Here is a 23251-nt window from a genome sequence, read left to right on the forward strand (position 1 = left end):
GTTTTGCAAACAGCCATAATTAATGTACAATTATCCATCATAATTTGGACAGGTTAACTGAAAAGGTTGAAAGATGTATAGATGAAAACTAATTATGACACCAAACATTCTAACAGGAAAAACAGGAAATGACATATATACTGCCTAAAATAATTTAAGACTTCAGAAAAACGTATGCCATTGAGAATAAATACAACAAATTAAATCCATTAAAGTTATACAAGATTCAAGATGATGGTTGGGAGTCAGTGACTACATATTCCAAACAGATTTGAAAAATTGCTTGGAAATTGCTGGATCATGGAACACATTATGACAGAGAGTTCATGCATTATTGAACCTTAAGGAAATTAAATAAATATTTGTGTACGTTAAGAGGATTATCAATGGGTAAAGATTTGCAGATGATACTGACAGACAGAATGGTCAACGCATCTCTTCTGGGCTACAATGTTTCATGGCCAAATGTAAAGAACTGCAAACTTAGTCATAGAGTTTTACAGTGTGGAAACAGACCCTTCAGCCCAACCTGCCCACACCTGCCAACATGCCCCAGCTACACTAGTCCCAACTTGGTCCAAATCCTACAAAACCTCATGAAACTGGACTGAAATATCACATATTGAAGACCGATTGTGGACTTTGGAAGGAGTAGGATGGGGACCCACAGCCCCGTTTATATCAATGGGTCGATGGTTGAAAGGGCCAAGAGTTTCAAATCCTGGGCGTGCACATCTCTGAAGATCTTTCATGGTCCGAGAACACTAATGCAATTCTCAAGAAAGCTCGTCAGCGCCTCTACTTCCTGAGAAGACTACGGAGGGTCAGTTTGTCAAGGAGGACTCTCTCTAACTTCTACAGGTGCACAGTAGAGAGCATGCTGACTGGTTGCATCGTGGCTTGGTTCAGCAATTTGAGCACCCTGGAAAGGAAAAGACTACAAAAAGTAGTAAACACTGCCCAGTCCATCATCGGCTCTGACCTTCCTTCCATCGAGGGGATTTATCACAGTCGCTGCCTCAAAAACGCTGGCAGTATCATCAAAGACCCACACCATCCTGGCCACACACTCATCTCCCTGCTACCTTCAGGTAGAAGGTACAGGAGCCTGAAGACTGCAACAACCAGGTTCAGGAATAGCAACTGCCCACAGCCATCAGGCTATTAAACCTGGCTCAGACAAAACTCTGATTATTAATAACCAATTATCTGTTATTTGCACTTTATCAGTTTATTATTCATGTGTGTATATATTTATATTATAGTATATGGCCACATTGACCTGTTTTGTAGTAAATGCCTACTATATTCTGTGTGCTGAAGCAAAGCAAGAATTTCATTGTCCTATCAGGGACACATGACAATAAACTCACTTGAACTTGAACTTGAAGATAGACACAAAAAGCTGGAGTAACTCAGCCGGTCAGACAGCATCTCTGGAGAAAAGGAATAGACTGAAGGTTATCTGAAGAAGGATCTCGACCTGAAACATCACCCACTCCTTTTCTCCAGAGATGCTGTCTGACCGCATTGAGTTACTCCAACTTTGTGTCTATCTTCGGTTTACGATACGATAAAACTTTATTTATCCCAGGAGGGAAATTGATCTGCCAACAGTCATAGAGACTCAAAATTATTTTTTTGTTTAAAGCAAATTTAAACCAGCATCTGCCGTTCCTTCCCACACATAATGAAGCTTGCCTGTTAACATGTACAATGTGAATATACGTATGTCACCTGTGGTATGCAGGTGCCGGTGAAACCAAACAATCCATTGGCATTGTCACTTTTCTCTATTCGCAGCCTGGCCGTGGCATTGTCCTGCGAGATTCTGGCTCCACCATTCACACTTGTCAGTTTTAAGACAAAAGATTCCTCCCCTTCCTCTTCAGCATCATCTCTTGCAGCAACGATGAATGACTTCTTCCTCTCCCCTCTTCTGTACTCCAGGTATCCAGATATTGGGTGCAGATCAGCCTTTGCTGGGCTAGCGTGAATTTCGTGAATTTCATCTCGGTCCAGTTTACAGAGATATATTCTCACATCTTGCATTAGTCCTGTGAACCTGTTCTGCCCATCAGCAGTTGCCCCAACAGTTAGAATACCAGGTCCTGGAGACACATAATAGAATTTGAAACAACTTAAGATAATAATATTTTTAAGTATTTTTATAATTTTTCTCCAAATTATAATCCACTTTTACGGTGCTGGTGCATAGATCTAATGTATAAAACACAACATGAAATGTTAAATTATGGCACAGAAATCTGTAAATTAAACAATATGCTACACTACAAAGAGAGGAATTGACAAATGAGTGACTATTACTTAAAAAGGCAAGAGTAGCATTTCAAGCCTGTCCAGCCATTCAAGAAGATCATGGCTATTTTAATCTATGGGCTAAACTTCATTTTGGCTGTCGATCGCATAACTCAAAAGTCTTCCTGCCCATCTCAGTCTTAAATATATTGAGTTCCAGGGAAATACTTCCTCCTTACCTCTGCCTTAAATGGCCAACTCCCCCATCTTAAGATTATGTCCCCATTTCTCGATTCTCACCTTGCATTCTTCTAGACTTGAGGCAAAATAGATCTTGGTTTTCAAGTGTTGATTTACTATTTTTTCAGCTCAGATTAAGACTGGACAGAATTAAGTTTGAACTTTCCACAGAAAAGATTTCTGCTAGTAAAATGTTAATAGTAAGGCTCAGGTGCACAACCTTTTATCCGGAGTTCCGGAAACCGAAAAACTCCGAAAACCGGCCATTTTTTCCAGATGTCGTCTTTAATTCTTAGTCCCCTACCTGGTCGGAGAGGCGGGGAGCGGTCAATGCCTTACCGGGTCGCTGTGCAGTAAGCTCCGCAGCGCTGTGACACTGTGGGCTGCGGGCGGCGCGGGTTTGTAGCTCCGACCCCTGCGGCTCACCCCTGGCTGCTTTAGGCGCAGCTCAATCCAGCTCCGCCCTGATGTGCTGGCAGCTCACTAACAGCTCCGTGGACTAACAGTTGAGTCGGCGCCATCGCATTGCTGTGATTCCAGCAGGGGTGTAAGGCAACCGGGCAAGTGCCTTTCCGGGTCAGCAGGGTGCAAGGCAAAATTAAAGTGCACTGTATGCCCTTCGAGCAGGATGCAAACATTCGCGGAGCAAGGGCCGTTCATGGCGCTGGATTTGGAGCCGCGCAGGCAGGGGTAGATGCTAGTGCAGGTCGGAGCATTTCAAACAGGGTGCAAGACAACCACATTCCGGACGGAGCCCCCAGCTCCAATCAGGTTGGAAACTACCGACTAGGTTCACTCATAGTTCAGTAGACACACCACACTCATAGTTCAGTAGACATTCAGTGTGTTCAGTCGATTCACAGCTCAGACAGTCGTGACCAATCTTCTCTTCTCCCACCACCACCCCCTCCCATCTTGCAGAGACGGAGCCACACCCACACTTACGGGTTTTATAATCCCTCCCCCTCCAACTGGAAGGGGCGTGGCCTTCATGGTATGATTGACAGTAGAGAGATTCTCAAACCTTTTTTTAACACTAACACCACTTTTATTTTTAATTGATGGGAAGAATCCTCTGCACCTGATGAGCGGCGAGGAACTGAGTAAGATAGTCAAAAATCACAGCTGTAAGTGGTAGCGTTTTATCTAAAATCAATATTTATGCAAACAGGAAGTTGTCAAGTTTCCACCAACAACAGCCATTTTTTTTTGCCATGCAGCAGCCTTTCAAAGCAGTTACCACCACCAACAACAACCAGGTTTTTTTTTTGCAGTGCAGCAGCCTTTCAAAGCAGTTCCCTCCACCAACAGCCATTTTTTTTGCAATGCAGCAGCCTTTCAAAGCAGTTACCACCACCCACAACAGCCAATAGACACTTTTTGCAAGCATTTTAGAACCAATAGACACTTTTTGCAAGCATTTTAGAACCAAAAGACAATTTCTGCAAGCATTTTAGAACCAATAGACACTTTTAGTAATATAGATTCCAAGAATGAGTGCCTCCACCACCCTATTCTCAGAGGGTGGTGGAGGCAGGTTCTCTGGATGCTTTCAAGAGAGAGCTAGAGAGGGCTCTTAAAAATAGCAGAGTCAGTGGATATGGGGAAAAGGCAGGAACGGGGTAATGATTGGGGATGATCAGCCATGATCACATTGAATGGCAGTGCTGGCTCGAAGGGCCAAATGGCCCACTCCTGCACCTATATTGTCTATTGTCATCTATTTAGATCAAAAATAATGAATGGTCTGATTAGCAAGTTTACTCTGCAATTGACTTTTTTATAATTCTCACTAAAGCATATATCAACAGTACACTTCTTGAACTTAGATCAGTCCATTGTATATAATGTGTGTGCACACATACACAAATGTGGATGTTGAGCACACAAGTCTCATTTTGACATGACATCATCTGCAAACATGTTCTATGCATATGAATCTTTCAAATGGAAGAAGAAGAAGAAAGGTGCTACTGGCTCAAACTGACTATTACAAATGCACCGTCAAACTCTACACAATCATTAGATTTTAACTACTTACCATCTGCAATTGTTTCTCCTTTGAGATACTTGATGCCATGTGGAAGTAGAATCCCATCCAAATAAAATTCAATTGTTCCATCCGCCACTACAATTATAATATGTATCCAAGTATTTTCGTCCATATATTTCAATGCAGTTACTGAGACAACATTGGTAATATTTGAGCTCAACAGGTTATAGCAAAACGTTACTGAGATAAAGGATTCATTTGTCATCAACTTCATAGCATAATAAATGGTGCCATTGTCACTTGCTTTTGATATGATGAACCCATTAGTGTTGGGATCGGGTATCACCCAAGCAGTCAATGTAAAATTATTAATTGTGCTATTCATCCTGGGATGATATTCTGGGCTAACAGTTCCGTAGACATGCTCTGCCCCACTGAAGTACAGAACATCTGTCCCCGTGCGATGCCGTCTGGCATGAGGGCGGAATTCAACAGAACTGGGAAACGTTCCAACGAGGATGAGGTCCGTCATGTCAGGCAGTCCATTTCTGAATGCATTGGACAGTATCTCCCATCCGACTCGAACATCTCCAAATGCGCCTTTTTGCCGCAGAATTGTGAAGTTTGTTATATAGGACATGTCCTCGACTGAAAGCACATCTTCAGCAACTCCCCTCTCCTGGCTTTCAGCATCCAGAATGAAAACTCCAAAAGGATCATCATTAAATGTAATCACAACGTTGACACTTAAACTCTTATTTGATAATTGACCGCCAGAGCCGGGAGTTCCACCTATTAAGTCAACGGAGAAGTTGATAAGTCATTGTAGGGTGATTCAACTGGAAATATCAATTTCCAATTAAAAAAGTTACATTTGCTGAACTACCATCTACATCTTTGATGACCCTCGGACCATCTTTGATCAGACTTTGCTGGCTTTATCTTGCACTAAACATTATTCCTTTATCATGTGTAAGAAGGAACTGCAGAGGCTGGTTTAAACCGAGGATAAACACAAGATGGAGTAACTCAGCGGGACAGACAACATCTCTGGAGAGAAGGAATGGGTGACGTTTCGGGTCGAAGAAAGGTCTCGACCTGCAACGTCACCCATTCCTTCTCTAAAGAGATGCTACCTTTCTCGCTGAGTTTCTCCAGCTTTTTGTGTCTATATTCCTTCATCATGTATCTACATGTATGGAGAGATTGTAATCATGTATTGTCTTTCTGCTGACAATCATGCAACAAAAGCTTTTCACTGTGCCTCGGTACACGTGACAATAAACAAAACTGAATTGAGTATGTGTAGGAAGGAATTGCAGATGCTGGTTTAAACCAAAGATACACACAAAAAGCTGGCGTAACAGTGGGACAGGTAGCATCTCTGGAGAGAAGGACACTGAAGTGAACTGATTTCATTTCTACTTTAAAATTATAAATGTAACAAATAGTAAAATATGGAAAGTATATCTTGGGTAAATAAAATGGCCTCCTAAGAAAATATGGACATTCATATCATGTTCTTTAATGGAGATATGAACTTAACAAATTAAATTACTTTATTAGAAATGCTTGCGACAAAGGCAAAGCAGTTATAATGGGTGACTTCAATCTACATATAGATTGGGTGAATCAAACTGGCAGGGGTGCTGAGGAAGAGGATTTCTTGGAATGTATACGGGATAGTTATCTAAACCAACATGTAGAGGAACCAACGAGAGAGCTGGCTATTTTAGACTGGGTATTGAGTAATGAGGAAGGGTTAGTTAGTAGTCTTGTTGTGCGTGGCCCCTTGGGCAAGAGTGACCATAATATGGTTGAGTTCTTCATTAGGATGGAGAGTGACATTGTTAATTCAGAAACAATGGTTTTGAACTTAAAGAAAGGTAACTTTGAGGGTATGAGACGTGAATTGGCCAAGATTGACTGGCAATTAATTCTAAAAGGGTTGACGGTGGATATGCAATGGAAGGCATTTAAAGACTGCATGGATGAACTACAAAAATTGTTCATCCCAGTTTGGCAAAAGAATAAATCAGGGAAGGTAGTGCATCCATGGATAACAAGGGAAATCAGGGATAGTATCAAAGCAAAGGATGATGCGTACAAACTAGCCAGAAAAAGCAGCATACCAGAGGACTGGGAGAAATTCAGAGACCAGCAGAGGAGGACGAAGGGCTTAATTAGAAAAGGAAAAATGGATTATGAAAGAAAACTGGCAGTGAACATAAAATCTGACTGCAAAAGTTTTTATAGATATGTGAGAAGAAAGGGAGTAGTTAAAACAAATGTAGGTCCCTTGCAGTCAGAAACAGGTGAGTTGATCAGGGGGAACCAGGATATGGCGGAGCAATTGAATAACTACTTTTGTTCCGTCTTCACTAAGGAAGACATAAATGATCTGCCGGAAATAGCAGGGGCCCGCGGGTCAAAGGAGGTGGAGGAGGTGGAGGTATTGAGTGAAATCCAGGTTAGTCGGGAAGTGGAGTTGGGTAAATTGAATGGATTAAAGGCCGATAAATCCCCAGGGCCAGATAGGCTGCATCCCAGAGTACTTAAGGAAGTAGCTCCAGAAATAGTGGATGCATTAGTAATAATCTTTCAAAACACTTTAGATTCTGGAGTAGATCCAGAGGATTGGCGGGTAGCAAACGTAACCCCACTTTTTAAGAAGGGAGGGAGAGCGAAAACGGGGAATTACAGACCAGTTAGCCTAACATCGGTAGTGGGGAAACTGCTAGAGTCAGTTATTAAAGATGGGATAGCAGCACATTTAGAAAGTGGTGAAATCATTGGACAAAGTCAGCATGGATTTACGAAAGGTAAATCATGTCTGACGAATCTTATAGAATTTTTCGAGGATGTAACTAGTAGCGTGTGATAGGGGAGAACCAGTGGATGTGGTGTATCTGGACTTCCAGAAGGCTTTCGACAAGGTCCCACATAAGAGATTAGTATACAAACTTAAAGCACATGGCATTGGGGGTTCAGTATTGATGTGGATAGAGAACTGGCTGGCAAACAGGAAGCAAAGAGTAGGAGTAAAAGGGTCCTTTTCACAATGGCATGCAGTGACTAGTGGGGTACCGCAAGGCTCAGTACTGGGGCCCCAGCTATTTACAATATATATTAATGATCTGGATGAGGGAATTGAAGGCAATATCTCCAAGTTTGCGGATGACACTAAGCTGGGGGGCAGTGTTAGGTGTGAGGAGGATGCTAGGAGACTGCAAGGTGACTTGGATAGGCTGGGTGAGTGGGCAAATGTTTGGCAGATGAAGTTTAATGTGGATAAATGTGAGGTTATCCATTTTGGTGTCAAAAACGGGAAAGCAGATTATTATCTAAACGGTGGCCGATTGGGAAAGGGGGAGATGCAGCGAGACCTGGGTGTCATGGTACACCAGTCATTGAAGGTAGGCATGCAGGTGCAGCAGGCAGTAAAGAAAGCGAATGGCATGTTGGCTTTCATAGCAAGAGGATTTGAGTATAGGAGCAGGGAGGTTCTACTGCAGTTGTATAGGGTCTTGGTGAGACCACACCTGGAGTATTGCGTGCAGTTTTGGTCTCCAAATCTGAGGAAGGACATTATTGCCATAGAGGGAGTGCAGAGAAGGTTCACCAGACTGATTCCTGGGATGTCAGGACTGTCTTATGAAGAAAGACTGGATAGACTTGGTTTATACTCTCTAGAGTTTAGGAGATTGAGGGGGGATCTTATAGAAACTTACAAAATTCTTAAGGGGTTGGGCAGGCTAGATGCAGGAAGATTGTTCCCGATGTTGGGGAAGTCCAGGACAAGGGGTCACAGCTTAAGGATAAGGGGGAAATCCTTTAAAACCGAGATGAGGAGAACTTTTTTCACACAGAGAGTGGTGAATCTCTGGAACTCTCTGCCACAGAGGGTAGTTGAGGCCAGTTCATTGGCTATATTTAAGAGGGAGTTAGATGTGGCCCTTGTGGCCAAGGGTATCAGAGGGTATGGAGAAAAGGCAGGTACGGGATACTGAGTTGGATGATCAGCCATGATCATATTAAATGGCGGTGCAGGCTCGAAGGGCCGAATGGCCTACTCCTGCACCTAATTTCTATGTTTCTATGTTTCTAAAGTTATAGGATAACGATGTAACTGAATATTATCATCTATTTCCAGAATACATTTTTCGAAAGCCATTTCTGCTTTTCCCCATGCTACGACAGATCCCAGGACAATCAAAAATATAAAATGTCGATACTTATTGCAAAAGGTGTTTTAATCAACTTTATTAATAAGAGCTGTAAACCCAGGTTACAATAATATTGCTGTAAAGGAGCACTGTAATATATTTAGCAAAATTAAAATTAGAATATCATTCGGCATAAATTGCCCCACCACGTTCATACCTGAAACATTGAGCAACCTTAAAACATAGGTTTCATTAAATTCTGGAATTCCATCAGGAAGTGCATGGAGTGCTACAGGGGAGGCTACCTCTCCAGTAGTGAAGACCACAATCCCAGATGATTCTGAAAACTCTTGCCCAGGTTCCAAGAAAGTGCCATTGAAAAATAGCTGCCATGAAACGGAGACATTTCCAAATGTTCCTCGCTCTCTCATAATCCTGTCAATAAGCAAAGGAACGACAATACAACAATCATTTTTCTTTGAAAGTAATTCACTTTGTTTTTGGATTGGTGTGTGTCATTTCACTGATAACAAATCTGTGAAATAAAATGGATTTAAAACAAACACTAAATTGTTTCATTCTTTTAGATTAATTCGGTCATGGGCTCAGGAATTTAGTGCGCACATGACTTTCAAAACCTAAATCCTTCTGAAAGAATACTAAACTCCAGCTGAATTAGGAGTTTGAGAAAAGTCACCTATCTATTTATACACGTGATAATATTGGCCAAATAAAAGATGTCACAAAATGGAGAATCTCTGGATTTGCAAAGCCTGCTTGTCCTCTTTCTGTGAAAGTTGCATAACTATGAGTTACAACTCCACGATGTCTGGGAGGAAGTTGAGGATAAGGTGAGGTCCAGATATCCTTCTTATTGTTAATATGTATGAGGGTTTTGCAGAAGATCTGAGCAGGTTTGCAAATGCACAATCAGGATTGGTCATAGGATGGGGTGTTGTAAAGTATTGTTAATTATGTTGCAGAGTGTTTGTGCTGTTATCTTGTGTTTGATCAAAGTACGGAGCCTTGTTCAAATTGTTTATACTACCTGGGGAAATGTTTCTTTACTTTGGTGAACTGTCTTCCAACTAGAAGCTTATGTGGAAACAATGTAATGGGGTACTTTGTGATTGGGTTAGGGAACTGTCAATAACTATAATATGATCAATATTTGTGATTGGCTTGTAGGGGCTGCCACTCCCCCATATAGTTTCGCGCCATGGGTCCGATACCGTATAAAAGAGGGGACACCACATGGATCTGAGCAGATCTTCTGGAAGTGTACTTGGGACCGCGCTGACTTGCTGGAGGTGTCTGCTCGCAAGAGGCTGAAGGGCTTGAACGAGTAGAGACAAGGATCGGGCCCGCGGTATGGTTAGGTATCGTATAGGAAATTGGTTTGTGTGAGTGAGAATAAAGAGTTGGTTGAACCAGTGCTCGACTCAGTTGTTTTACTGAGCTGGACTAAGGGGGTAAGCTGTAGAGACCATGATTACACATGTACACATATCTGCCAAGTAAAAGGGGTTGATTTGGTTCCCCACAAATTCTGTCATTTATACCACAATTTGAATCCGACTCCCATGAACCTTGCAGAGAAGGGAGGCAAGTTACCATCAGAGCGGCACTGTGGGTCAGCGGTAGGATACTCAGGTTCGATCCACACTACGGGTGCTGTCTGTACGGAGTTTAGACATTCTCCCCGTGACCACGTGGGTTTTCTCCAAGATCTTCTGTTTCCTCACACATTCCAAAGACGTATAGGCATGTAGGTTAATTGGATTGGTATAATTGTAAATTGTCCCTAGTGTGTGTAGGATAGTGTTAATGTGCGGGGATCGCTGGTCGGCGCGGACTCGGTGGGCCGAAGGGCCTGTTTCCGTGCTGTATCTCAAAACTAAACTAAACTAAACACAGGTGGCACAAAGGCAGAGCAATAGAGTTGCTGCCTAACAGCACCTGAGATCCGGGTTCAATCCTGACTCAGGGTGCTTGTCTGTTTGGGGCATGCACATTCTCCCCGTGACCTGCGTGGGATTTCTCCCACACTCAAAAGACGTACAAGGTTTGTAGATTGATTGGCTTGGTATAATTGTAAATTGTGCCTAGTGTGTGTAGGACTGCAGTTGTACAGGGTCTTGGTGATACCACACCTGGAGTATTGTGTACAGTTTTGGTCTCCTAATCTGAGGAAAGACATTATTGCCATAGAGGGAGTACAGAGAAGGTTCACCAGACTGATTACTGGGATGTCAGGACTTTCTTATGAAGAAAGACTGGATAGACTTGGTTTATACTCGCTAGAATTTAGGAGATTGAGGGGGGATCTTATAGAAAGTTACAAAATTCTTAAGGGGTTGGACAGGCTAGATGCAGGAAGATTGTTCCCGATGTTGGGGTAGTCCACAACAAGGGGTCACAGTTTAAGGATAAGGGGGAAATCTTTTAGGACCGAGATGACAAAAACATTTTTCACACAGAGAGTGATGAATCTCTGGAATTCTCTGCCACAGGAGGTAGTTGAGGCCAGTTGATTGGCTATATTTAAGAGGGAATTAGATGTGGCCCTTGTGGCTAAAGGGAACAGGGGATATGGAGAGAAGGCAGGTACAGGATACTGAGTTGGATGATCAGCCATGATCATATTGAATGGCAGTGCAGGCTTTAAGGGCCGAATGGCCTACTCCGGCACCTATTTTCTATGTTTCTATGTTTAGTGAGCATGGATCGCTGTTCGGCATGGACTCGGTGGGCCGAACAGGCCTGTTTCCGCACTGTATCTCTAAACAGGCTTCCAATGGCTTAAAACAAAGTCTGAAAAATCAATTTTGACTGAAGCAAATTATTTCACCCTCGGCTAGGTACCAACGATAGGTTTCTGTAAACTGCCTTCTCCTAGCTTCACACAGGGGAATCTTATATTTCCGCTATTCCTTTTGGACACTGCAATCACCAATTTTTGTTGTTGTTGATAGTGGGGCCACAAGGACAGTTGTTCACAGTGTTGAGAGCCAGGAACTAATCTCTTTATTAGGTCTGCCTTTTACCACTTCTGTATCCTTTGTCAACAGAACTGTAATCGAGCAAGGATATCCATTGTGTCTTTATACATAAAGGGGACTACCAGGAAGATTCAGCAGGAGAAGATAACAGAGCTTGGTTGTTCATGTGAGGCTGTTAAAATTCCTTCTGTATTGCAACAGTATTCTACTGTTCAAGGAGGTGCCATTTACATTTCAACCACCCGCCTACACAAAGAGCATTCCACATTCCTGGACAGATAAAGTGCCCGTGTTACCGATTTTTGTTTTCTCTCCTTACCCAACTCTGTGAAATTTGACTTGGCCTTTTAAAAACATTTACTACTTACATAAAATTGGTGGTCATTCCTTCAAAAACTGCCTTTTCAGAAGGGTCTAGTGAAAAGATTCCATTAGGATCATCATTTGCTTCAATAATAACAGTGGCTCTCTCAGGTTGATATACAACGACATCCCCTAGGACAATTAAATGGAAATCAGTACTCCATATCCTTTTGGAGCAAGCAGCAGTTGAAATATTGATTCTATTAATATTCTATTCATATTCTTTGAACAAACAAGTCATTTTTAAATATATCCTTCAGAAATAAGTATATTAATATTATTCTGTACACTAAATGATTCTTTTCAAAATGGTTTGCAAAAGACTTATAAACCAAAAATAAGCAAAAAACAGACGTCAAAATCATGAAGCAGGTTTGAATGAAGATGGCAATTCTTCCAAAAAACTATCCTTCTGTAGAAACATAGAAATTAGAAATTCGAGCCTGCACCACCATTCAATATGATCATGGCTGATCATCCAACTCAGTATCCCATCCTTGCCATACCCCCTGATCCCTTTTAGCCACAAGGGCCACATCTAACTCCCTCTTAAATATAGCCAATGAACTGGCCTCAACTACCTTCTGTGGCAGAGAATTCCACAGATTCACCACTCTCTGTGTAAAAAATGATTTTCTCATCTCGGTCCTAAAAGACTTCCCTCTTATCCTTAATCTGTGACCCCTTGTTCTGGACTTCCCCAACATCGGGAATAGTCTTCCTGCATCTAGCCTGTCCAACCCCTTAAGAATTTTGTAAGTTTAATTGTGTACTGTTTAATTCTGTACTGACTATTGAAACAAATCCAGTCGCCAACCCTCTGAACACCCTCATGTATATTTAATAAATAACGGACAAGGTTTCTAACATCTTCTGGGTGAAAATGGCTCATGTCATTTCAACAAAAAAGTCAATTCTTACCACAACATTTAATTAACAACATTGTTGTTAGAAACCTATTGCCCACTACGGTTCTACTTACAATTTGTAGTTATCTATTACTATTACAAATATTGAACATAACCATGTAGTCATTAAATTCCTTCCTACAATTGCCATTTTTACTCTCAAAAAGAAAATACAAGTCCTAATGGCAGCTTGCAGACACATACAATTAATGTTGAAGGAAAGCTAATTACAGTACCTGTAGAATTAAGTAAAACAATGTAGAACGTTTCATCTGTTTCAGGAATATCATCGTCATTAATAATCACAGAAATGGTCTTCTTTTGTTCTCCAACCTCAAATACCAGTGTCATGTTTTCAGTTTGTGAATGAAAATCTCCTTCACTTTGCACGGCTCCTCCACTTACAACATCGTAGACAACAACAGCTACAAAGTCTGCAGATCCATTTCTCACAACAGTGAAATTACCGACAGTACCTTCTTGGACTCTGATGACAATTGGCTCTATAGTTAAAGTCAAACAAGGATCAGTTTTTTCCAACACCAGGAAGAATATGAAACACATTTTTGAATTAGATAATACATTTGTGTGCCTTTTCCCGTGACGAAACGATGCCTTTCAGTGCCGTTCGTCAGAAAGCAGTTCCGTGGGCACATACATTATAAGCTGGTCCAGAGTGCAGGATGAATATGTGCAATCCTTCTTTCTGTTCTGGCTATAATCCAGATTGTATTCAATAAACACCGCTTCCACTCAATAAGTACAAGAGGAATTATCCAGTAATTAGTCAGAACAGAAAGTCCTGTTAAACATTTGTGGTTTCCAGTATTGAACCATAAAACTATAAAACTGTGGTTTCCAGTCCCTCCTTTCCAGTGTTGACAAAGTGGCAGCATGGCATGGAGATCCCTTGGCATGATGTTAATAGCCGAGAGAAGCTTTAGTAATGATGAGCACAGGTCAACACCATCTGACAAGTCTGAAAATAACAGAGCTTTAGTGTCATAATCTTCTTTCTAGTCGATCTTTAATATTAGTTTAGTTTATTTTAGTTTAGTTTAGAGATACAGCATGGAAACAGGCTCTTCAGGTCATAAGGAATAGGAGTAGAATTAGGTCATTCGGCCCATCAAGTCTACTCCGCCATTCAATCATGGCTGATCCATCTCTCCCTCCTATTTATTTTATTTATTTATTTTATTTATTCCGAACAAGTAAAGACATTAATAGTAACAAAATCGAAATTATCAAACAATTGGACATTACAATCAATATTTACAAGCAATGAAAAGAACAAAAAGCAAATTTCCAATGTCCAACTCTGTGTCTGTACAAGCTCGAAAAGGAGTGAGAAGAAGAATAACTTATTAAATCTCACCCCTTTTCCCCAACACTTCTTTCTACCATATTTAAAAATCAATGAATAATAATAATAATACTACCCCAGGCCATTTCCCATAATACCTACAGATATATATATGTACATACAACTATTATACACATACAAACTTCATATATGAAGTAACCAAACATAAGTAAACAATTGTAAAGCAATAAACATCCTAACTCCATTCTCCTGTCTTCTCCCCATAACCTGACTCCTGTACTATCAAAGATATCAAAGGTATTTTATTGGCCACATTCACATACACCGAGGTGTAATGAAGTGAAATGCTTTTTGCCATTTCACCGATTAGCCCATCAAGACGGCTAAACCCACACAAGTCACAAGGAACACGTACAAACGCTGTACAGCCAACCACCCGTAGCCAGGATCGAAACCGAGTCTCTGCTGCTGAAAGCGCTGTAAGGCAGCAACTCTACTGCTGTGCCACCATGCAAGACTTATCAAGACTTATCATGATCTTCTGGAACGGCTCCTGTGAAGAGTTATTTTATGGTAATAATAATAATAATATCTTTTATTGAGTTCATGTGAGGAGTTATTTTATAGTACTGCATTATAATTCATTCACAGAGCTTTTTAAAATGTCATAGTAAAGGAAATGTATATTATTCCAGGTGCCGAAAGAAAACATTTATAGTCATCTTATTTTGAATTAGGGCGTGTTTCAAATGAAGATCTGAATCTAAATCACAATATCCATTGCAAATCGTCTTGGTTTGTTTCTGTCAATGCGTCAACAGAATCTGATCAGCTTTGTTTTTTGCTTCCATTAGATTTAGGTCCTTGAAGAACAAGTACATCACAAAGAAATACAAAGTCATGATGATTATCATGCAGGCAAGTTGTTTTTCACTTTTATTATTTAATTTATTTCTGATCTTTTAATTATTTATCCATTGATCATCAAATGTAATTTTAACGTCAAACTCGGGAGTCTTTGCTCATCCCTATGTAAATCGACCATTAACTTCCTCATTGGCAGAACACAATCAGTATGAATTGGCAACATTTCCTCCACAATAGCACCTCAAGGATGTGTACACAGTCCCCTGTTCTACTCTTTAAATCCACAGACGATACCAACTTTGCTGAACAATGATAGATAGTCAGCAGGCAAGAAATAATCAGAGAAAATCATTGATGGTTTTTGGAATGGTGCAAGAACAGCTGTCATGCTTGCAATGTTAGCAAAACCAAGGATCTGATTGTTGACTTCAGGAGGGAAAAGCCCAGCATCCACAAAGCAATCTTCATCGATGGTACAGCAGTAGAGAAAGCTAACAACCTCAAGTTCAGGGCCATGCATACCTCAGTAGATGGGCACAGCACATTGATGCAATCACAAAAAAAGCTCATAATTTTCTTATAGGTTTGAGGAGATGCGGTATGTTGACGATACTCTTATCGAATATCTGCAGATATACGGTAGAAAGGATACTGACCGGTTGCATTATGGCCTGCTTTGGTAACTCAAATGCCCAGGCATGAAAGTGAATGCAAAGAATTGTAAACAACGCCCAGTCCATCACAGGTACTGACCACCCCACCATTGAAGGAAGCTATTGGATCAATCGGTATCTCTGCCTCAAAATGGTAACCAATATTAACAAACACACATGCCACCCAGACCACACTCTCGTTTTGCTATTGCCATCTGGAAGGAACCCAACCTCAGCAAATAAGATATTATTTAGACTCTATCTTTTGTTGCATAAATAGATGTTGTTTTTTACATTATTACCTAATATTATGGTTATTATTTTTTGTATGGTTGATTATTGCATATTATGTGTGTTATTGTGTTTACAGACCTGTTAAACTAAAGCAAAAATTAGTCCATTTACTTTACATATGACAATTATATATCCTTGACTCATGAATGCTGTATTTCAATACTGTACCTTTATGCAAGGCAATTACAAATACTTCACTCCCATCAGTCCACGTACTCCAAACTAACTCGAGGTGAGAGAACATATTCTGTAAAAAAAAAACTGCTGGAGGAACTCAGCAGGTTGCTATCATCTATGGAGACTAATGCCCCTGTCCCACTTAGGAAACCTGAATGGAAACCGTTTCCGTGCGGTTCCCGGAGGTTTTTGTCAGTCTCCCTAATGGTCGAAAATGGTTTCCGCTTCTTCTATGTTCCGGCGATTATTTCAAAAAATACGAACTCGGCCGCGACTAAAAATAGGTTGCCGTTTTAAAAACGGGTAATTTCTTTAGTCGAAGCCGGTTGCGATGCTAGTTGATGGTGGGGAGACTGACAAAAACCTCTGGGAACCTCCGGGAACCACACAGAGACCTTGGGTGGGGCGCAAAGTCTACAGAGGTTTCCGTTCAGGTTTCCTAAGTGGGACAGGGGCATAAGGGAATGGTCAACAATTTGGCTTGAGGGCTGAGAGGGTGGTGAAAAGATAGCCAGCATAAAGAGGTGAGAGAGAGGGGTGTGACAGGGGCTGGCAGGTGATAGGTAGAACCCAGGTGAGGTGGGGGGATGATGGATGGATGGAGCCAAGTGGGGGAAGGGGAGCAGTGAGTCTAGAGGCAGAAACATTTGGGTGATAGGTGAAAACAGATGAGGAAAAGCCAAGGGCCGGATGGGATTAGGTGGAGGAGAAGTGAGGAAAGGACAGGATGGGCTGCAAAGTGATAACTAGATCCAGATAGGGAATGGATGATGGGCAGATGGAACCAGAGGGTGGAGGAAAGGAAGTGTAGGGAGAAGCTCCCAAAGATCTATTTATGCAGTTTCATCTGTTGTTACGAATTGTGGATAATTGTCAAAATGCTTATTGGAGAAATATTATTGGAATTGAAACAAACCTTCAAAATAAATGGGATCATCATTTTTATTAATAAACAACGTTGCATTCAGTGCACTGCCAAGCTCAGCACCGCCAGTGATATTCCAAAGGATGATTACGAAAGTTTCAATTTCCTCAGGAACCTGAGTAGAGAGCATAAAGATAATAAAGTCAATTGACCAACTTACTTACAGCTTAGTTAGTGTAATATGTTGGGAATCATTTCCATTTCAGCAGTGTGAAAAAAACCGTGAAGAATATTAAAAAAAATAGAAAAAAGAAAAATATTTTTGCTTTTCTATGTAAATTAACTGGAAAACATGTGCCACAGCAAAGCAGCCCTGATGTTAAAATAAGGCAGTAAGTGCAATCAATTGTTGAGAATTTCAAACATTTGTGTTATTTCAGATCTCCAGGACATTATTTTTGTGGGGTTTTTGACTTGTGATTTAGAATCCAGGTTGAATCGGACAGAATAGCTTTTTTTTTCTTGAGGGAACATCAAAGTCAAAGATGATTCACGTCACAAAGCCACAACCAACATGGAAGATCAACTAGGTTTGGCTTCCTTAATATCAGACCCTATAGGAAGCCAAAAGGTAACATACTGGATGACAACAGGGAATACTATTCCTCGAGAAAATATCTGGAGATAAAATAAATGAAACAAATAACCAAAGTGTTTAAAGCATCATCAGTTTGGGTAGAAACCCAACAATTATGAATCCTACCAGAAAAGTGCCCAATCAGTGTCTTGGCAGCACCAATGCCAGACAGCACTGTCTCGATTTCATTGAAATGTAGCATTCCTGGCACAATTATTAAAAGGTCTTTTGAAACTTAATAGATAGATAGATAGATAGATATGCCATTTATTGTCACTATACATGTACAATGTGACAATAAATAGTGAATAATAAACATGTATATTCTGTGCATGTCTTATTTTATTTAAATGAATCAGTTTATCATCCCATAACTTGCAGAGGAAGCCAAGATGCACAAGAGCAAGATTTCCATCAGGTACTTGCTGCAACAAATTTTAATTCCAAATCTCACCTGGAAATTCCAACAAACATATCCATAAATTTCCACATAACAACCATGTGATGAACATTTAACAAATAGATAAATCGAGTCCCCATCCATCGAAAATTAAAAGTTAACTTACTTGGAGAAAGGATCATTGTTCTTGGTTCTTGGTCCTCCAAAATATTCCAAATTGGAATTTAAACTGGAGGTGAATTTAAATTGTTCACCTGGAATTATTTCTGTCCCCAGCCATTTCAAATATTAAGATGAGCAGATACAGACATCAGTATCAAGATGACTTCCCCCCCACCCCCACTTACATAGTTTGAACTTTAGATTTTTATTTAAAATACACCATTATCATTAGAATATACTGAATTAGACAAAGCCAAAACTCACAGAATCAGGAATGGATTGCAGAGTGATATTCTTCAAAGATTCACCACTTTTAAAGCTGGCCACACCTTGGACAGGGTAAACATCGTTAGTGGACGCAGGCTCCAATCTCCAGTGGACATCAACACTGCCAAATGTTCCTCGGTCACGGATTACAGTAAAGTCAGCTATCAAGTTGACGAAAAATATTAAATTCAGTCATTACTAAGTGAGTAACATAAAGAACAAAGTTGGTTAGTAAACCTGAAACACCATTTGGTTCTCTATCCCCAAATGAGGGATGCAGGGACAACTAATGCAGCCAGGAGGTCCTGAACACTCAAGCCAAACTCTCATTCATCTGGACAGGCTTCCATATGTATCGACACCAAACCACAAACTATTTCACTTGGTTGAGTTGAAGAATGGGAACCAATCTCTGACAGTACCTTTGGCAGAGAGACAAAAAAATATATTGTCCTATTAATTTATTCACACCCTTTATTCACACAAAGGGTGGTGGGTGTATGGAACGAGCTGCCAGAGAAGGTAGTTGAGGCTGGGACTATCCCAATGTTAGACAGGTACATGGATAGGACAGGTTTGGAGTGATATGGACCAAACATAGGCAGGTGGGACTAGTGTAGTTGGGACATGTTGGCCGGTGTGGGCCTGTTTCCACACTCTATTCAGGAAATGTGGGCTTTGCGAGCCTACCGGGTATTTAATATATCCACTTTGTGCTGTAGTTGGGTACTTTCTGGAGTGCTAAAAAAGAACTATTGTCTTTGTTTGAGGTGTAGACTTGTATTTCAACTCCCGTCTAGGATCCCAATGGCCCAGGAGTTTCAGCGCCGATACTAATTAGGTTTTTCCAGGTTTGTAAGAAAACCTCTCGTGTTCCAATTTCTACTTGCGCTCCCCACACGCTTAGAAATTCACTTTTCTAGTGTACGAGCTGACTGGGTCCCAGAATTTGGGTGGCAAAAAAGGTTTCAAATTACTTTGTTGCAGTCCATGACTTGTATGGCAAAATATATATATTTATTAACCCAGGACACCAAGTCTTGAGGCGGGATACTAATGAACCTCCTTGTACCTCTTCACAACCAGTGTTTAGAGTTAGGTTAATATGCAGGATCCCAGTTGTGTTTCTGGTCTCTTGCAAATATTGTTCAGTTTTTACATTCCCTCAGAGATGTACTTTTACCAAAATAACGGGATGAACTGCCCAAATTATTTTATGCTCAAAGATTAGATAAATATTGATGGATTAAAACCTTGTCTCAAGTTCAAGTTCAAGTGAGTTTATTGTCATGTGTCTCTGTATAGGACAATGGAATTCTTGCTTTGCTTAAGCACACAGAAAATAGTAGGCATTTACTACAAAACAGATAAATGTGTCCATATACCATGATACTAAAGTCTGTTACTAAAGTCATTTCAATTTTTAAGAGTGTGCAAGAATTTAAAAAGAGAGCAAAATCATTATTTGGGTAATTTGTAAAGCTAGTGTTGTTGGGCTTACCTTTGTTTAAAATGTTATCTTTGCTTTCATTTATGCTTTGCGTCAATTCTAGAGTGTTGAACTGTAACACACCATGAGGGTCATCATTCTTCATAACTGTTATATTGACTTGAGTAGCAGCTCCTAATTTGCTTGGATGTATACCGTGGCTGCTGAGTGTTGCAGAATAGTGTTCATCCAGCTGGGAACAAATCAACGAGTAAACAGGAGGCGTTAATCTGTCACCCACATTCTTCATGAAAATTTTACTTCAGAGTCACGTGAGTGATTCCGTGAAGAACCCGCCCAGTGCGCAGTTGCGGCATTATCGCACAGCTGTGCACACGCGGCCAGCGGGAGTCGGCGCTCCCGCAAACCAAGGAACGTTAGGTAAGTACCTACCTTAATCGGGCCTTGTGTTTTTTGCTCCAGGGGGAGCAAAGCAGCAGAGGAAGCGGCCCCCGTTCGACTCCAGCGAAGGAGCCGACAGTGGAGGGGGATAGGCGCAAACGGGACCGCACACGCTGCGGACCGCTGACAGGGAGCTGCGCTGATGCCGGTCCGCTGAACAGCTGTTTGGTTAACAGCAGCGGACCGGAGGGAAATTTAAAAACCCGACCGGCAGCCCTGCAGACTCCTGACAAGGAGAATCGCCGCCCGGGAACCGCTACAATGCCGCCTGAAAAACGGCAGGCAGCCTCTAACTACAGGTAAGACAAAACCTTACCAAAAATACAGGTTCTACAGGAATCAATTTCCTCCAACACTGGAACAGGCTGGAGACAGCAAAAACAAGTATGTCTGTCTCCCCATGCCAGAGGAGGTCATGGAGTTACAAAACCTCCAGGAATAAATAATATGAGATGCAAAAATAATACAAGCAGAGTGCAGTCCTGAACTACTACAGTATCTACCTCTTTGGTGACCCTTGGACTATCCTTGATCGGACTTTGCTGGCTTTACCTTGCACTAAACGTCATTCCCTTAAGCCCCTGTCCCACTTAGGAAACGTGAACGGAAACCTCTGGAGACCTTGCGCTCCACCCAAGGTTTCCGTGAGGTTCTCAAAGGTTTTTGTCACTCTCCCTAATGGGCGAAAGTGGTTTCCGCGTAGTCGAGCTCCTTCTATGTTCCGGCTATTATTTAAAAAAATTCAAAACCGGCCTCGACTAAAAATAGGTTGCGGTTTTAAAAATCAGTAATTTTTTAGTCGAAGCCAGTTGCAATGCTAGTTGAAGATGGTTGCAGGTAGTGGAAGGTAAGTCCTCCCTGGTGAAATAAAACTGGGTGAAAAAAAAGGTCTTACCTGTTTCTTGGTACACGTGACAATAAACTAAACAAACTCAACTAAAATTCAAAAGCTTCAAACTAAGGGAAGAATTATTTTCTCTTATTCAGAATTAGATACACAATAAAACGTGAAAAAAAGTCAATACTGTGTCAATCAACACCCTTAACAGTGAAGTGTATCTGGTTGCAAACGGCATTGAATGTTTAAGTATAAGTAAAGATTGGATGGCTTACAAATATAATGTTCCTGAACTGCTGGAACAATGGGAATTCCATAGCCAGCACTTACAGTTCATTTAGTGACAGGGTTTAGGTGTCACTCAGGAGCGATTTTAGATTTACGCAAAGCAGATAGCAAAATATTGAAGAACCTTTGGCTGAATAATAGAGTAGTTGTCAATTGTAATCCAATTATCTGATTGTATTAGGTGCAAACCAACGTGAAGCAGAGTTATGAAAAATCCATCAAAACGTATATTCTTTCAAAGGTAGCAAGGCCTTCAAGTAAAGAATAGGTTTTGGCAGAATGCTACATCATAGTGACAATTACAATTTTCCTTTCTCTTTCTACACTTATTCACTATTACATTGCTGTTCTGAGAAGTTATTTGTGTGAAGGTTGCGTGTCGTGTTTGGCGTTCAGAACAGTGTCATTGGTCTATTATGAACTGCAAAGTTCTGAAGTTGTATGAGGAACTATACAAATGCAAGCTGTGTTTTTGTTTAAATAAGCACTACTCAATTGTAGTGCCACATGGCATCTGCATGGCCACTGCAGTCAGCACAGGAAGGTTTTAAAGAAATACTTTAAAGAAAAATTCTAAAGAATCTACTCCCAAACAAAACATTCTGTCATTCAACATTTACTACTGAAGATATTATGAACAAATGAACATATCAAAGCTCTGGAAAAGAATAACCCCAAACCTTACCTCTGGTACGTCATCCTGTCTTGCTAACAATGTTATTGCTACCTCCCTTTCACCGGGGTCAAATTCCAAAACTCCCGTATTCCCATAAAACTCAAAAGTTTCTTTTGGTTCCACAACATAGCGCAAGAATTGCTTCAGAAGTGCACCGTGGTATCGTATAATCTTGAGATCAAAGGCAACACCTTCCTGTGAGAAAAAATATTTTCATTCACCAAAACAAATGAATGAATAAATCACAGCTAAAGAAAAATATCACAGTTAAGCCCCTGTCCCACTTTCCTGAGTTCACGAATTCTCCCAAGTACAGGTGCACAACCTTTTATCCGACGATCCAAATAACGAAAACCTCCGAATAGCGACATTTTTTCGGTCCTTGAAGAAAGGTCCTTGAAAACGTTCACCGAGGGCGGCCCGCAGAGGTGACAGCAGAACCTCCGGTCGGTCCTCGAAGAAAGGGGAACTAAATCCCCATTCATAAAAGAGAAGATGAGGGTATATTGCGCGGGAGGGTTAATAATTGACAATATGCTGCTGCCTGCCAGCTGACTTAGAAAGTTCCCACGGTAGACACGATACACAGTGTATCGTGAGTCTTGCGTGGGAACTTTTTAACAGCGTGCAGGCAGCAGTAGATTGTCGCTCCCTTCAGTTTCACCCCACCTACACCCCTCGGCTTCCCGGCCATGTGTGTGACCCCTTCCCTCCCCTCTCCAGCTCCCCGCTCATTGCACCGGCGCGGGGGCTTTGTACTGTCTTCACGTCGCGATGCTAGCAGCACAGTGCCAATCACCGGAGACGTCAGGACCAACGGAACACCGACCCCCAGGCCCACTGCAAGCACGGAGATCCCAGATCAGCAACTCCAGCCCAGCCCCGTTCCAACTCCAGAGGAACACGCTCCCCGTATGGGCAGAAGCTGATGGTGTGCAAGAATAACGTCTTGTTCTTGGGGTGGCGCAGCTCGGGCTG

The 23251-nt window shown here is 41.3% G+C and overlaps 1 protein-coding gene across 1 annotated transcript in view; it reads right to left on the reverse strand.

Moving 5' to 3' along the window:
* Positions 1-23251, reverse strand: part of LOC129695907 (adhesion G-protein coupled receptor V1-like) — a 491758-nt gene that overhangs the window by 409704 nt on the left and 58803 nt on the right. The window contains exons 13-21 of the mRNA XM_055633356.1: positions 22283-22468; positions 20082-20262; positions 18578-18741; positions 17166-17289; positions 13168-13434; positions 12029-12155; positions 8876-9093; positions 4541-5284; positions 1738-2111 (exon numbers count right to left, since the gene is read on the reverse strand). Of these exons, the coding sequence (XP_055489331.1) occupies positions 1738-2111; positions 4541-5284; positions 8876-9093; positions 12029-12155; positions 13168-13434; positions 17166-17289; positions 18578-18741; positions 20082-20262; positions 22283-22468 (2385 nt within the window). The remainder of the gene's footprint in view (positions 1-1737; positions 2112-4540; positions 5285-8875; positions 9094-12028; positions 12156-13167; positions 13435-17165; positions 17290-18577; positions 18742-20081; positions 20263-22282; positions 22469-23251) is intronic.

This window comes from Leucoraja erinacea, chromosome 3 (assembly GCF_028641065.1).
Source record: "Leucoraja erinacea ecotype New England chromosome 3, Leri_hhj_1, whole genome shotgun sequence".
Lineage (NCBI taxonomy): Eukaryota > Metazoa > Chordata > Chondrichthyes > Rajiformes > Rajidae > Leucoraja > Leucoraja erinaceus.